This window comes from Eublepharis macularius, chromosome 11 (assembly GCF_028583425.1).
Source record: "Eublepharis macularius isolate TG4126 chromosome 11, MPM_Emac_v1.0, whole genome shotgun sequence".
Lineage (NCBI taxonomy): Eukaryota > Metazoa > Chordata > Lepidosauria > Squamata > Eublepharidae > Eublepharis > Eublepharis macularius.
In genome coordinates this window covers 59,177,978-59,191,998 of record NC_072800.1, presented here as the reverse complement: position 1 = coordinate 59,191,998, position 14,021 = coordinate 59,177,978, and the positions used below count along the sequence as shown (strand labels likewise).

The following is a 14,021-nucleotide window of genomic DNA, read 5'->3' as shown; positions in this document are numbered from 1 at the left end:
AGGTGGGCATGGACTGAAAAACGAACCAAAATTTGACATGTACCGGCCCAGTTCGCCATTTGTGAACCGGTGGGTTGTGGGACGGGCGTTTTTCATGGACGTGACCACTTTTGGGGCAGTCCATTGGTCCATGAAACCAGACATGCTGGCGCCAAGCAATCTATTCCCTAGGCAATGGAGGGGATGTCCGCAGACCTTCTCTGGCTGTCAGACATAGAGCCCCTGTTCTTCTCTATGAGAGCAGAAGGAGTTAATTCCCCACCACCACCTCTCAGGCAAGTGGTTTCAGTTTCCAGCAGGCAGTAGACCCGGAGAAACTGCAGGGTGGATTTTTCAGTCACAGAGGGAAGTATTTGAAGCTTTTGCTTGAGATTCTGGCTGTTTCTGCTCCACAGCCAGGCTCAGGGGCTAAGCCTGTGAGGATTCACAGAATATATATATTATACTTATTAACAGTAAAAAGGTAATGGTAGTCCTCTGTGCAAGCACCAAGTCATTAGTGACCCATGGGGGAACATCGCATCACAACGTTTTCTTGACAGACTTTTTGTAACAGGGTGGTTTGCCATTGCCTTCCCCAGTCATCTGCACTTTACCCCCAGGAAACTGGGTACTCATTTTACCGACCTCAGAAGGATGGAAGGTTGAGTCAACCTTGAGCCGGCTACCTGAACCTGACTTCCGCCAGGATTGAACTCAGGTTGTGGGCAGAGGTTGGACTGCAGTACTGTAGCTTACCACTCTGCACCATGGGGCTCTCTACTTATTAACAGAACCATTATTATTTAGTACTTGTCCCGGCTGGAAAGGTGCCTGGGTGGGTCAGGGCACTGGACCACCCCGTCCTTGCCAAGTGTGAATGCACCCCTCCACAAGAGGAATTTTAACCTCCTTTCCCATTGGTCCTCCTGTTCCCTAGTCCATCAGGGCCTGCTGCCCTCTGACTGCATCCCAGCAGAGGGACTCGTAGTCCATAGCGGGGTTCGTTCCAGGAGGATCTGACCCCCCCTTTGGGAATTCCTTGCCACTAGGACCATGAGGATCTATGGTTTTGAAGCATGTTTTTGCATTGTGGTGGTGCAACGAAGCAGTGAGTGCATGGTTTTTTTGGGTGCAATTTGTGGCAATAGACATGATATGGGATTGTGTGGTGGATTTTGGGTGGCCCTATGTAAAAATCAAGGGAGTCCATGAGGATCTATGTTTTTGAAGTATGTTTTTGCGCCGTGGCAGTGTCACGGATCAGTGGGTGTGTGATTGTTTCAGTGCTGTCTGTAGACTAGGACATGATCTATAATATGATGGCCTTTTTGTTTTATTTCAATATAGAAATCATATGAATTAATGAGGATTTGTTTAAAATGATCTGGATCTGACTTTTACCCACTCCCTGTTCCCAGACACCATCATTCCACTCTGGTTGCTTTCATTCCTGGCCCAGATGGGGTTGCCAGCTCCAGGTTGGGAAATTCCTGGAGAATTTGGGGGTGGAGCCTGAAGATGACAGGGTTTGGGGAAGGGAGGAACCTCAGCAGGGTATAATGCCATAGAGATCTCCCTCCAAAGCAGCCGTTTTCTCCAGATGAACTCATCTCTGTGGCCTGGAGATCAGTTCAGGGAGATCTCCAGCCACCACCTGAAGGCTGGAGAGAGCAAAAACCTACTGAAGAAGAAATCAATGACCCTAATCGTTCTTAAAGTGCACTGTGCAAAAATTATATAATTTAATATTTAGAAATAGTATTCGAAATTTTTTTACAATACTCTTAACTTATTTAAAGTACAAGGCGCCCAAATTAGCAAGATAAATACGACAATACATAAGTTCACATCCAAGATTCACAATGTCAGGTCCAGAATGCTTTCTTGTATGCCTTTGCTTAACCGACTCCATTTTTAATCCTTTCAGTGTTTAAGTGCTCTCTTCACAGGTGCCAAGGTTCCCAGGCAGTTATCTCTCAGAAAAGGATTGTTTTGGCTACCGATGTTCCACCGTGAACCGGCCTTGAAGAACTTTCGCTTTCCTAACTTCAAACCCAGAATCAAAGTTCTTCCATCTGATAAGGTAGAACAGCTGATTTCTTTTTAGTTTAGAGTCCAATATTTGTTGAACTTCATAGTGGGTTTGATCATCAATTAAAGTTGGGATTGGAGGGGCACGGGTGTGCCACTGGTCTGCAGAGGGAGCTTTTTTCAACAGACTGACATGGAAGGTATCATGCACGTGGCGTAAGTTCTTTGGTAAATCCAAGGCAACAGTCACTTTGTTGATTACCTTGCGAACAGGAAAAGGTCCTAGGAACTTTAATGCTAGCTTGCGGCTGGTTTGGGTTACTTTCAGATTCTTTGTAGAAAGATAGACAAGATCACCAGGTTGTAAATCCCATTCCGCCGCACGATGGCGATCGGCGTACTTTTTGTAATCCTGTTTGGCTTTGATGAGGTGTTTTCTAATTTGAGTCCATTGTTGAGCTGCTTCCCCCCACCATTCGGTGACGTCTTTGGAGAATGTAGTAGGAGGGGGGAGCGCTTCAAACGGGAATGGTTTGAAGTGGAAGCCATAGACGACTTTGAAGGGAGTTTCTCCCGTGGAAGCGTGTACGCTGTTATTGTACGAGAACTCTGCCAAGGGGAGTAAATCAAACCAATTATCCTGTTGGAAATTAATGTAACAGCGTAGAAATTGTTCCAATATCTGATTAGTTTTTTCTGACTGTCCGTCGGTTTCCGGATGATGGCTTGAACTTAAACCTTGTTCAATGCCCAGCAGTTGTAAAAGCTCCCGCCAGAAGTTGGCAACGAATTGTCCGCCGCGATCCGAAATCACCTTTGATGGAAAAGAATGAATCTTTACAATGTTTTTTATAAAGATGTCGGCTAGTTTTCTAGCAGAAGGAATTGTAGTGCAAGGTATAAAATGAGCTTGCTTGGAGAACAAATCAACCACGACTAAAATACAGTTGTGCCCCTTTGAGGGGGGTAAGTCAGTGATAAAGTCCATAGAAATTATTTCCCACGGTCGACTTGGCGTTTCGAAAGGCTGTAATAGTCCTGGAGGTTTGCCCTTTCGGGATTTGTCGCTGAGACAAATGGGGCAAGACGCTACATATTGGGAAATGTCCTTGCGCATGCCCGGCCACCAAAATTGACGTAGCACTAAGTGAAGCGTTTTCAAGTACCCATAGTGCCCTGCCGTGGGGGCATCGTGACAGCGTTGTAAGACTTCTTTTCTTAAACTTTTGGGTACATAGAAGCGATCTCCCCAAAGCCATTCCCCTTGATCGGATTGTTGCAGTTTGTCTTTGGGCACGTCCCCCCCCTCCTTTTCCACTTCAGCTTTCAGTTTTTGCCTCCACCCCTGGTCGGGTTGAGGGGATTGGGTTGTGCGGCTGCGTGTGGTCACCACACCCCCTAATTGCGTAGGCGAAAAGACTGTGTCAATTGTCTCCTCCCTTTTGCTTTTATGCTGGGGCATGCACGATAGAGCGTCGGCCAAAAAGTTAGTTTTGCCCGGTAGAAAGTTTAATGTGAAATTGAACTTGGAGAAGTATTCCGCCCATCTCAGTTGTTTGGCGTTTAGCCTACGGGGGCTGCGTAGGGCCTCTAAATTTTTATGGTCCGTCCAGACCTCGAAAGGATGACGGGCTCCTTCTAACCAATGTCTCCAGGTGGTGAGAGCAGCTTTTACGGCAAAGGCCTCCTTTTCCCAAACATTCCAATTCCTTTCCGCCTCTGAAAACTTTCTGGAAAGGAAGGCGCAGGGTTTGAGCGTCCCATCCACCCCCCGCTGCAGCAGTACGCCCCCAATTGCAGTGTCGCTGGCGTCGACCTGCACTATGAAGGGGCGGTTTTCATCGGGGTGTTGTAGAACGGGTTCCGAAACAAACTGCGTTTTAAGGTGATTGAACGCTATTTGGCATTCTGGTGTCCAAGACAATCTTGCACTTGGTTTTTTGGCTTGGTCCCCCTTGTCTTTGGTTTTTAACAGTTCGGTTAGGGGGAGTGTAATTTGAGCAAAATTCGCAATGAATTCTCTATAAAAGTTGGCAAAGCCCAAAAAGGATTGTAATTCTTTGCGGGTCGCGGGGGTTTGCCAATTTAGTACTGCTTGTATTTTGCCTGGATCCATTTTCAATCCCTCTTGGGAAATGCAGTAGCCTAAGTAAGTGAGTTCTGTTTTGTGGAACTCACATTTAGAGAGCTTAATGGGCAGTTTGTTATTCATGAGAGTGGTTAAGACTCTTTCTACAAGGTCCACATGTTCCTCTTCAGTCTCCGAATAGATTAAAACATCATCTAGGTACACCACAACACCTTTGTATAGGAATTCATGCAGTACTTCATTGATCATGGACATGAAAACCGAGGGGGCCCCAGCCAGGCCAAATGGCATAACCAGATATTCATACTGGCCGAGGGGCGTGTTAAAAGCGGTTTTCCATTCATCCCCCTCTCTGATACGAACATGGAAGTAAGCGTCTTTTAAATCTAATTTCGTAAAGACCTTACCTTGAGCCACGACGTTGAGTAGATCTCTGATGAGCGGGATGGGGTAGGCGTTGCTGGAAGAGACAGCGTTAAGTCCCCGAAAATCCGTGCACAGTCTTAAGCCCCCGTCCTTCTTTTTGACGAAAAGCACTGGCGCGGCATGGGGGCTGTTAGCAGGGCGGATGAATCCTCTTTGAAGATTGAGGTCAATGAACTTGCGGAGCTCTTCCCTTTCGTTAGGACTCATGGGATATAGACGGCCTTTGGGCAGCGAGGCGCCCGGTAAAATTTCCACGGCACAGTCCGTCCTCCTGTGAGGAGGTAAAGTATTAGCTTCTTCCTCTGTGAAGGCTTGGGTGTACGCTCTGTACTGCTTGGGTATTTGGTTGATTTCTTCCTGGGTGAGGAGAGCAGGCTCAGTGATAGTAGGGTTATTACCCCAATTTTGATTCCAACGATGATTTTTGCAAGACTCATGGGTGAACGTGATGCTTCCCTCTGCCCAGTTGATATAGGGGTTATGATCGCACAACCACCAGCTTCCCAGGATCAAGGGGTATTTCGCAGTGGCACTAATGACGAATGATCTTACTTCCCAATGCTGTCCCATGCCTGTTATGACCGGAGTGGTTTCAGTGGTGACTGGATTCATGTTAGTGTCATCCATTTGCTCAAAAATGACAGGTATTTCCAATTCTTTCACAGGAAGTACTAGCCCATTTACTAGGGCTGGTGCAATAATGTCTCTGGAGCAGCCCGAGTCTATTAGGGCTTGCACGTGGATGTGCATTTTCTTGTCAGGATTCACCAAAGTTATTGGTATGAAGAGTATGGACCCGTGGGGTCGGTTCGAAACCAGAACTGACTGAGGTTTGATCTGCCGTTTGGGTCCTTTTACGACAGATCCATTTTGTTTCCTGAGGAGGGCCTCTCTGGGTTCTCCCCCCCCCGTTAGGGCTGTTGGATCATAGTCCATAACTTCTTCCAATTCTAATCCTCTTTCGGGAGGGTTTCTCCAAGAAGCTCCTCTACCTCTCGCTGTTCTGGGAGCTGGAGTAGGGCGCGGTGGCGCCGGGTAGGCTGCGGGGGCTGGGCGTCTTAGTTGGAGTAGAGGTCTTTGCACAGGCCGATATGGGCATTGCGCCGCAAAATGACCACTTTGGCCACACTGCAGACACAACCCTTGTTGCCATCTAGCTTCTCTTGCTCCACGAGTAGCATATCCAGCCCCTCGGCTTCCTCGGACGAGAACGGAGGAGCGCCTTTGGCCCATGGGTTGTTGGTGTTGTTCTACCAAACGAACTTCTAGCATGCGATTCTCTACTTCGCAAGTTAATTGGATCCAACCTAACAGTGTAGGAGGATTATCTTGCATGAGAGCTCTGTCCAGCAATTTAGGGTTTAAACCCTGCTTGAATAAAATGATTTTGGTGGATTCTTCGCACCTTGGGCATTTGGCAGCGAGCTGTCGGAATTTTGTGGCATAGTCTCTAGCCGACATGCTGCCTTGCCTAATAGACTGCATTTCAGTCCGGGCTCTAGTTTCTTCCAGGGGATCTTCATATTGGGCTCGAAGTGCATCCACTGGCCCTTGAAGTGTATCCAACTTGGGGGCCCCAATCTCATAAAGTCCTACATACCAGTCAGCGGCTTTGCCTTGGAGTCTTGATCCCAGGTGCTCGATTTGACTGACTTCACTTCCGAATAAATGTCCCCATCAATTGAAAAATTGTACTTCTTGAACAAGAAAAAATCCCAATTTGGAAGGATCTCCATCAAATGTAGCGTCCAGCTTAACCCAACCCATGGGAAGTTCTTGTCTGGGAGCTGGTGCTGGCATCGGGTAGACGTCGAGCGGGGCGAGTTGTAAAGGGGGCTGTCGCGGTGTTGGCAGTAGCTGCGGCGGAGGCTGCTGAGGATAAGGTTGAGGTTGTTGCGGGAGAGGCGCTCCCGGAATCGGCTGGGGAGGCCCTCTAGGTGCGGGTTGTAGCGGCGCTGGCCGTAAGGGGGCCGGCCGCGCCGGCGGTGGGCCTCGAGGCACTGGCACAAGAGGGGCGGGAATTGGCCCTTGGGGTGCCGGTTGCAACGGGGATGGGTGAGGAGAGATGGGTTGGAGAGGCGCCGTAGCCCCCTGCGGCCCCGGCGTTTGATGAGGCCTGGGAACAGTACCTCTTCCGATTCTGCTCATCCCAGGGATGGTTCGCGGTGCATCTCCTCTCAGGAGGCTTGGAGGCTGATTCGCTTGGGTCGTGGGTGGAGGCACTATAGGGGAAGCGGGCCCCAGCGGTTGTCCTGCTTCCCCACCTCCTCCTCCGTTTCCACTGTCAGCGGGAATGATTGGACGATCGGGGCAGGGGTCTTCTGGACTCGGTTCTCCCCCTCCTCCACCGGCTCCGTCGGCATCTGGTATGATCGGTTGTTCAGGACGGGGTTCTCCTGGGCACGGGTCTTCGGGGCAGGGTCCTTCCCCGGTTACAGAATCATCATCCCCCGTTTCTGGTGGCTGTTGCGGCCACGGTTGGATAGGGCCCTCTGGACGGGGCAAAAGATCTTGCAGGTTAGCCAAACTTTGGCTGATGTCTGGTAGACCAGCTGGCGGTTCACGACCACCGTTCCCCGCCACGAGTACGGATAGCAGGTGGACTGCGTGGGCTAAGCTTTCTTCTATGCTTGCTAGTCTGGTCTCCAAAACTTGCACTCTATCAGGATTTTCCTCCTCTTGTTCCGTATAACCAGTAGCTTGCGAAGTGGACACATTTTCAGTATCTGGTCTCGGTAGACCAGGTATGATTTCTTCCACTCCTTGCTCTTCTTGAGATCTCGCGGCTAAGATCCCTTTCGCCAAACCAGTGATTGCCGATATTCCAGAGTCGATTGCAATCGTTTGGCTTTGAAGCTGCACCCATTGATGCTCACTTACTTCTTGTTGCCCCGACCACGGGGTGACTTCCGCATAATCCCAGCTCAGGGCGCCACGGCGGGACGTCTCCCATTCCGTTTGTTCGGTCGTCCTGTTCCAGTAAAGCCACGGTCGGCTACTGGCGTGCTCGGGTATAGACTCCAAACTGCGCCGGCTATCCAGCTGCGTTTGCGTGAACATCGTGCTGGCCCTTCGTTCCCTCGTCTCCCTTGGTCTCGCGCCCCACTGCGTCGGAGTGGGCAGGGAAAACAGTGGTTCGGCTGTAGCTCTGGGCCGGGTATCTGCACTGCTGGGAGCGAGGGTATAAAGCGTAGTAACCGAGGAGTTGTTTCCTCGCGGTACAGGTCCTTGAGGTTCCAAACCTTGAGAGCCGGGAGAGGCATACGGGTCAAACAAAGGATCCCTGACTGGGACAGCTTTGGAGTCCGTCTGATCCGGCTTAGGCATTGGAAAAGGTGATTGGTAACAAAATGTCAGAACTGTGGCTAGATAATGTCCTTACTCCAGACTACCTTCTGCAATCAGACAACAGTCCATTGTTTCCAAAAGGTTTTTTACTGAAGAATTAGTTCATTATAGTCCACTGGCCTGAATGCAATATTCAGGATGGTACATAGGCATTGTTACCAATGACAGGCAAAGCATGAGGTACAAAGTAACAGATCACAGCAGGCCCAACCTCCCCCCACAGTTCTCAAAACAACCCCTTTGAAGTTAGGAAAGCGAAAGTTCTTCAAGGCTGGTTCACGGTGGAACATCGGTAGCCAAAACAATCCTTTTCTGAGAGATAGCTGCCTGGGAACCTTGGCACCTGTGAAGAGAGCACTTAAACACTGAAAGGATTAAAAATGGAGTCGGTTAAGCAAAGGCATACAAGAAAGCATTCTGGACCTGACACACAATTCCAATATACAAATAACAATAAAGACCATCAAAGGAGGTTTTTCTTTTTCAGTCAAACAGTATAGTCCAGAGACTTGGAGTCAAAGGTAATTTTTCAATTGATTATGACCATGTATTGTCGAAGGCTTTCACGGCCGGAGAACGATGGTTGTTGTACAGCCCGGAAAACCCACAACAACCATCGATTATGACCGTCTTTCTTGTTTTTTTCTAGATGCAGATCCAACCTGATGGAAGTCGCCGGTGCTGTAGCTATCTCCTGGGCGGAAGGATCCACCAAGGACCCACAAGTCTCACGGGAAGGAGAATCCGCAGCCACTTAGAAACGCTCAACAGGAAGCTAGCAATTCTCCTGTTTCAGAACAGCTTTTTCAAGAGCGTTCTACCAGCAGTTGTCTTCCTAAAGCATATAATCATTTAATAAAAATCATCCTCTTTACAATGTGTGTAGCACAATTAATTATCTAGGTCAATACTTACAGCTCCGACCTAGATAATTAATTGCACTTTTACACGCTCTTGAAAAAGCTGTTCCGAAACAGAAATTCTACATTAGAGTCTAGCTAAATTTAACTGCCTTTAATGTAGGGTAGGTTTGTAGTTAAGATGGCACTTACCCGGGACAAGGAAAAGCTGCAGCCAGGCCCAGCTCCATCACTACTGCATCTGCATGCATGCTTTCATTTGTCAAGAAAGAGCACACATGGAAAACCAGTAGGGCTCCTGCACATTTGGAAAAGCATAGCAGAATGCCATGTCTGGACTGCAGAGTCTCTCTCTCCTGGAATAAGGCAGGGGAGAGAACCCTAGAATTAGCAGCAGCCATATTATCATGCTATATTTCTCCATCTGTAGGAGACAGAAGTCCCATCAAGCAGTGGTAGCAAGCAAGAGGATGCAGCAGGTTGGTGCCCACTCTACAGCCCTTATTTTTCAAGGTGCCCTGACAGTTGCTAAAGAAAACCACCAATCTCTGCTCATAATTGATTTCATGTGATTTAAATTTCTAGGGCTTGGATGGAAAAAATTCTCAAACAATGCAATACAGATAGCTAGCAAAAAAAATCCATATTGCATCTATTAAGACAACTAAAAAATATGAAGCACATAACATCTGAAAGACATAATAAAAATACCTGAGCTTGCCAATTCCTTGGGGTGGCTTTCGTCATCTAATGAAATCAACCTGAAATTGAAGGATAGGGGAGAACAAAAGTGTTTCATTTTGGTCTTTGTCATAACACATGCTAAGGGAGAAAATATAACCAAGTTAGGGATGTCTTCTCCTTTCTTTGTTCTGTGGAATAATCAAGAGACCTTGAAATTTTGAGGATGCTGGTATTCCAGTATGCTCTAAGAAATAAAGTTGTGGATGATTGTCATTTTATCAGCCACTACAAAATTTCCAAGCATTATTTTAAACGTTTCCTGTGCCAGCAAATGAACACTCAGTATGGGATATACTAACTGCTACAGCAGTCTGTCATCACAAATACTAGGTGCAGTTCACTTCCACTGGTAGTACAACTTCTGCTGCAGCTACTGTGTGGGATCTGATCGAAGGTGCCATAAAATGATGGGCAGAGGCTGCTTCTACAGCATTGGTGCAGGTGCACAGCTGCTGAGAGCTCACACACATGAGGCTGTGTGTCTAGAATCATGTCTGTTCCTACTTGCCCGTGTCCATTTTGCCCTGGGTGAATATGTGTCCTGTAGCCCTAGTCCGAGCATGTGTCGGGTGATTGGTGTCGTCATGGTTGTGAGTGTCCAAGGTCATAATCAGCGAGTTGCATTGCAAAGCATTGGTTCTGGGCAGCTTCTGCTTCCCTCTCCTCTCTTTTTGCCCTTAGATCTGGCGTATACCCAAACTGTTTTGCTTTTAATCTGGTATGTTTTAAATTCTCCTGTTTTCCAGTTGACGCCACCTCCCTCCTCCTCCTTCCTGCACCCTCTTCCCCCCTTAACTTCCTCCTCCTCCTCTCCATGCAGCATCTTTGATCGGGATAAGGAGGTGAGGAGAAGAAAGATTGTGGCAACATGATTAAGCATCTCAGCAAAAGTTCAGAAGCATGCCCGATACATGAACCTGAAAAGGACGGGGTGGGGGGTACTCATTCTCCAGTTTGGTTTGGCAATACAGAACAAATGGGGTAAAATTTGGCCATCGTTTTCCAATGGGAAATTTGATTTGGGGCTTCCGGGGGTCTAGGGGGACATTTTAGGACCAAATTTTACCAAATTTGCTGGGGACTTACTCCTAGCTGTTCTCTAAAGACCTCCCCCCCCACCGCAAATTTCAGGGAGATTGGACCCCGAGGAAGGCATGATCTATGGGTTTCTGCAGTTGCTGTCATTTTTCTCTCCACAATAAGAAAAAATGGGGTGGCTGAGGGCACTTTCTTTGGGGGGGGCATTGAATGGCTCCCCAAGGTCCAATCTTCCAGAAACTTGGGGGGGTCTTTAGAGGATAGTTAGCAGTAGGTCCCCTGAAAATTTTGTAGATTTGTTTTGCAAAATGTCACCCCCATGCGCCTGGATAGCCCCCATAGTTTTCCCCATAGGTAATAATGGAGATCGGAGGTGGCTGGAGACAAACAGGCAGGAAAGAGTTGACTCTGGCTGACAGCAAGAAACACTACCGTGCCTCCCGAAGCAGGGATTGCCCACCCCCATTTGCATAGATGCCCCCCTTCCTGGTGAACCGAGCTGCAAGATCTCAGCAGAGGTGTGGACCCCCGTTTTTAGCATCTCCCCCCCCCCCCCACAAAACTCTGTGGCATTTTTCCCCGATACGTCCAATTGAGTAAAGAAGTCCCCCTCTCAGAAAAGCTGCAGAGGAAGGTTTCAGCATGAAGAAGGTAGAATGTGCTGCCCTGCTCACATGAGGAGACCTGCACAAAACCTGAATCTTTCTCAAAACTGACTGTAGCAAGAATAATTTGAGGACCTTATCTGTATTAAAATGTCTCTATCTTCATAACTGCTTATTACTACAGAGAGTTCTCTTTGCCATTGCTTAATTCCACCTCCTTCTTCAGTGAATGTATTAATAAGCACCAATACTGAGAAGCTCTAGATGGAGAGCCCTTGTGGCTTTTATAAACATTTAAGATTATTATTCAATGTTCTGGCAGGAGGAGCAGAGCAGCTCCTTTCTTTGACCTTGTGAAGAGTGGCCTGCAGAGCCACTGGACTGGTTACATGGCAACTGACCGTACCAGCTTGGCAGGGATCACTGCTATACTATGCCTGATGTCACACTGTGATCTTATCTGAACCACAAGCCAAGCACTGAGAACAGATCAGCTGTTTCTTTAGATCTATAAGAGGAACACAGACATAGTGAGGTTCTCTGAAAGAAGCTTTGAAGTGAAAGAGGGAAGAAGGAAGAAAAACGTGACAGCTTCACACTCTTCCAGCTTTGCTTTAGAAAGAGAAAAAGAACTTGTACATGACATTCTGAGCAACTTACATCAGGCAGGCTGGAAAAGAAGTAGAATCACTCATGTACTCTTTTTGGCACTCCCAGTGATTACCAAAAGTGCCTTCAGTGACTTAAGCTTCTACCCTTAGAAAGTGGTTTCATGTGGGGACATTCTTGTAGCAGCCATTCAGAACCACTCATCAACATAGCTAATTTAGGCTTTTAAGTGGATGCCATTTTCAGTGTAGGTAATCATGACCTGCTTCCATGGGCACATGTTGATGTGAAAATGGTCTACAAAAGTTACTCAGAAATATGCTCAAACCCTTTAAATGTGCAAAAACAGTCAGCATGTTGTTTACTGTTTGTCTGGAAACAATACATTAAAGACATTTTGTGAAGAAAGCTGCCAAACAAAACCAAATGGTCAGTACTCAAAGCAGCTCTCCAATTCACTGGCAACTTAACCCTGGATGCTCAGAACAACAATCAGCAGCAGGAACTTCAAAATTGGAACAATCCTCATCTCTGACTGGTTGTTTCCACCAAACATTATTTCTGTTCCTCCTTTTCTCCCCATAGTCTGACCAGCCCATTTATATATTTTTCCTGACATCAGTAACTTAAATCCCACCAGTTCAATTCTCAGGATATACTTTTACAGAGTACTTGCTGCTTTACTGGATTAACTTCCCAAACCCTGTATAGCTTACAAAAGCTAATCAGTGCTCAAAATGAGTAGTGGATCTGTTCCAACTCTTGCGGGCAAAAGGAATACCAAAGGACAGAGTGAAACATGCATTCCTTCCATGTGATATTTTTTGCCCCACCAAAAAATAAATGAAGAGAAGCAAAACTGGGCAAGCTATGCTGCCAGGATGTGGTCCCTGCTGAGGTTCAAGAAGATTCGCAGACAAAAACGTTATTCTTTGTTCTTTATAATGCTTTTCTTTGTACAGGGACATCCACGGAGACATGTGTGGAACACTGCACGAAGGACAAAAGCGACGTGCATTTTGCTCCATTCAGACATAGTGTATTTCAAATCTTCTTCAGCTTTAAGAGAAGAATATGCTAAATAGTCAGCTAGGAAAGCAAACAGTGCATAAAATTAGGAGGTTGTTCCAAAAGATGAAGTCACCATTTTTTTTAAAAGGGAAATTTTTGCCTCCTATCACAGACAAAAAGCTCAATAAAGCCCTTCACTTCTCTTTGGGATTCTTGCCACACTTTGAGATAAGGAGAAATAGTCCTTAGGCTCACCAGGTTGTGATCCTAAATGTCTCATGTCCATGTATAGGATTACACCATAAATTTCCTTTACAGCACTTCATATCAGCTGTAAAACTACTTTCTGGGGATGGGTGGGTAAGGACTACCAGTTTGTGTGACCAAGGCAGTTAGAAAGGACTACAGGCCAAGGTCAAAGTGCACACACTGGCAGGAAGCCAGTATTGTTTTGAGTCTCATCTGGACCGATAATTGCCAGCTTTTTATACTTTCAATCAGAAATACAGGTTTTTTTCAATAACAAAGCTAAGATGAATCTGAAAGTGTACCATCATGTAAAAGATTAAAATGTTCCAAGATGTATTTCACAAGACTTACTGACTCTGCTGATCCTCTTTTGATTTGGTGTTCTCCAGCTGCAGTTCCTCTTCCTTTTCTTCATTCTCTGTTAGCTTATTTACTGGTTCTTGTAAGCTCTATGTCACCCATCAATCCATTCATGAAAGAAAATATAAGAAGTCCAAAATAAAGAATGCTGATTTTTTAAAAAATATATATTGTGGCTGATCAAAGTTGCATAAAACAGAAGTTTCACAGTGATGGGAACTTTAATATAAGTAGGGAAAAAAGAGAATGACTATAGCATAAAAAGGTCAGTAGACAAATAACCTATGTAAACAGAATGAAAAAGAGGTAGACCAATCCTATAAATTTGCTTTAGTTATCAGACAGCAGCATCAATTTGCATGGCAAAACCAAACTCAGGTAAATGGACAGAGATATCCTGGAGGAGGGACATGCAGTTAGTCCAGCTGCACCAACCAGGAAATAATTGAAACCGCAGAGACTAGTGTTGTCACTATACCAACAGCTGGACTGAATCCCTTCATTAGTGTAAGGAAGACAACTTTATGCATCTAAGTGGACTTTGGCTGACAAACGCTTGTGTTATGATAAATTTGTTCATGTTTAAGGTGTTTTTGCTGTAAGAAACTAACATATCTTCCATTTTTATCCCTGTGGCACTTATGTGATAGGGTCCCATCTTGTTCTCCA

The 14,021-nt window shown here is 46.4% G+C and overlaps 1 protein-coding gene across 8 annotated transcripts in view; it reads right to left on the bottom strand.

Moving 5' to 3' along the window:
- The window catches only part of ICA1 (islet cell autoantigen 1), a 100,297-nt gene that overhangs the window by 27,728 nt on the left and 58,548 nt on the right, over window positions 1–14,021 (bottom strand). For all 8 annotated transcript variants that reach the window (XM_054991845.1, XM_054991847.1, XM_054991839.1 and 5 more), the window contains exons 9-10: window positions 13,344–13,441; window positions 9,448–9,497 (exon numbers count right to left, since the gene is read on the bottom strand). In XM_054991845.1, the coding sequence (XP_054847820.1) occupies window positions 9,448–9,497; window positions 13,344–13,441 (148 nt within the window). The remainder of the gene's footprint in view (window positions 1–9,447; window positions 9,498–13,343; window positions 13,442–14,021) is intronic.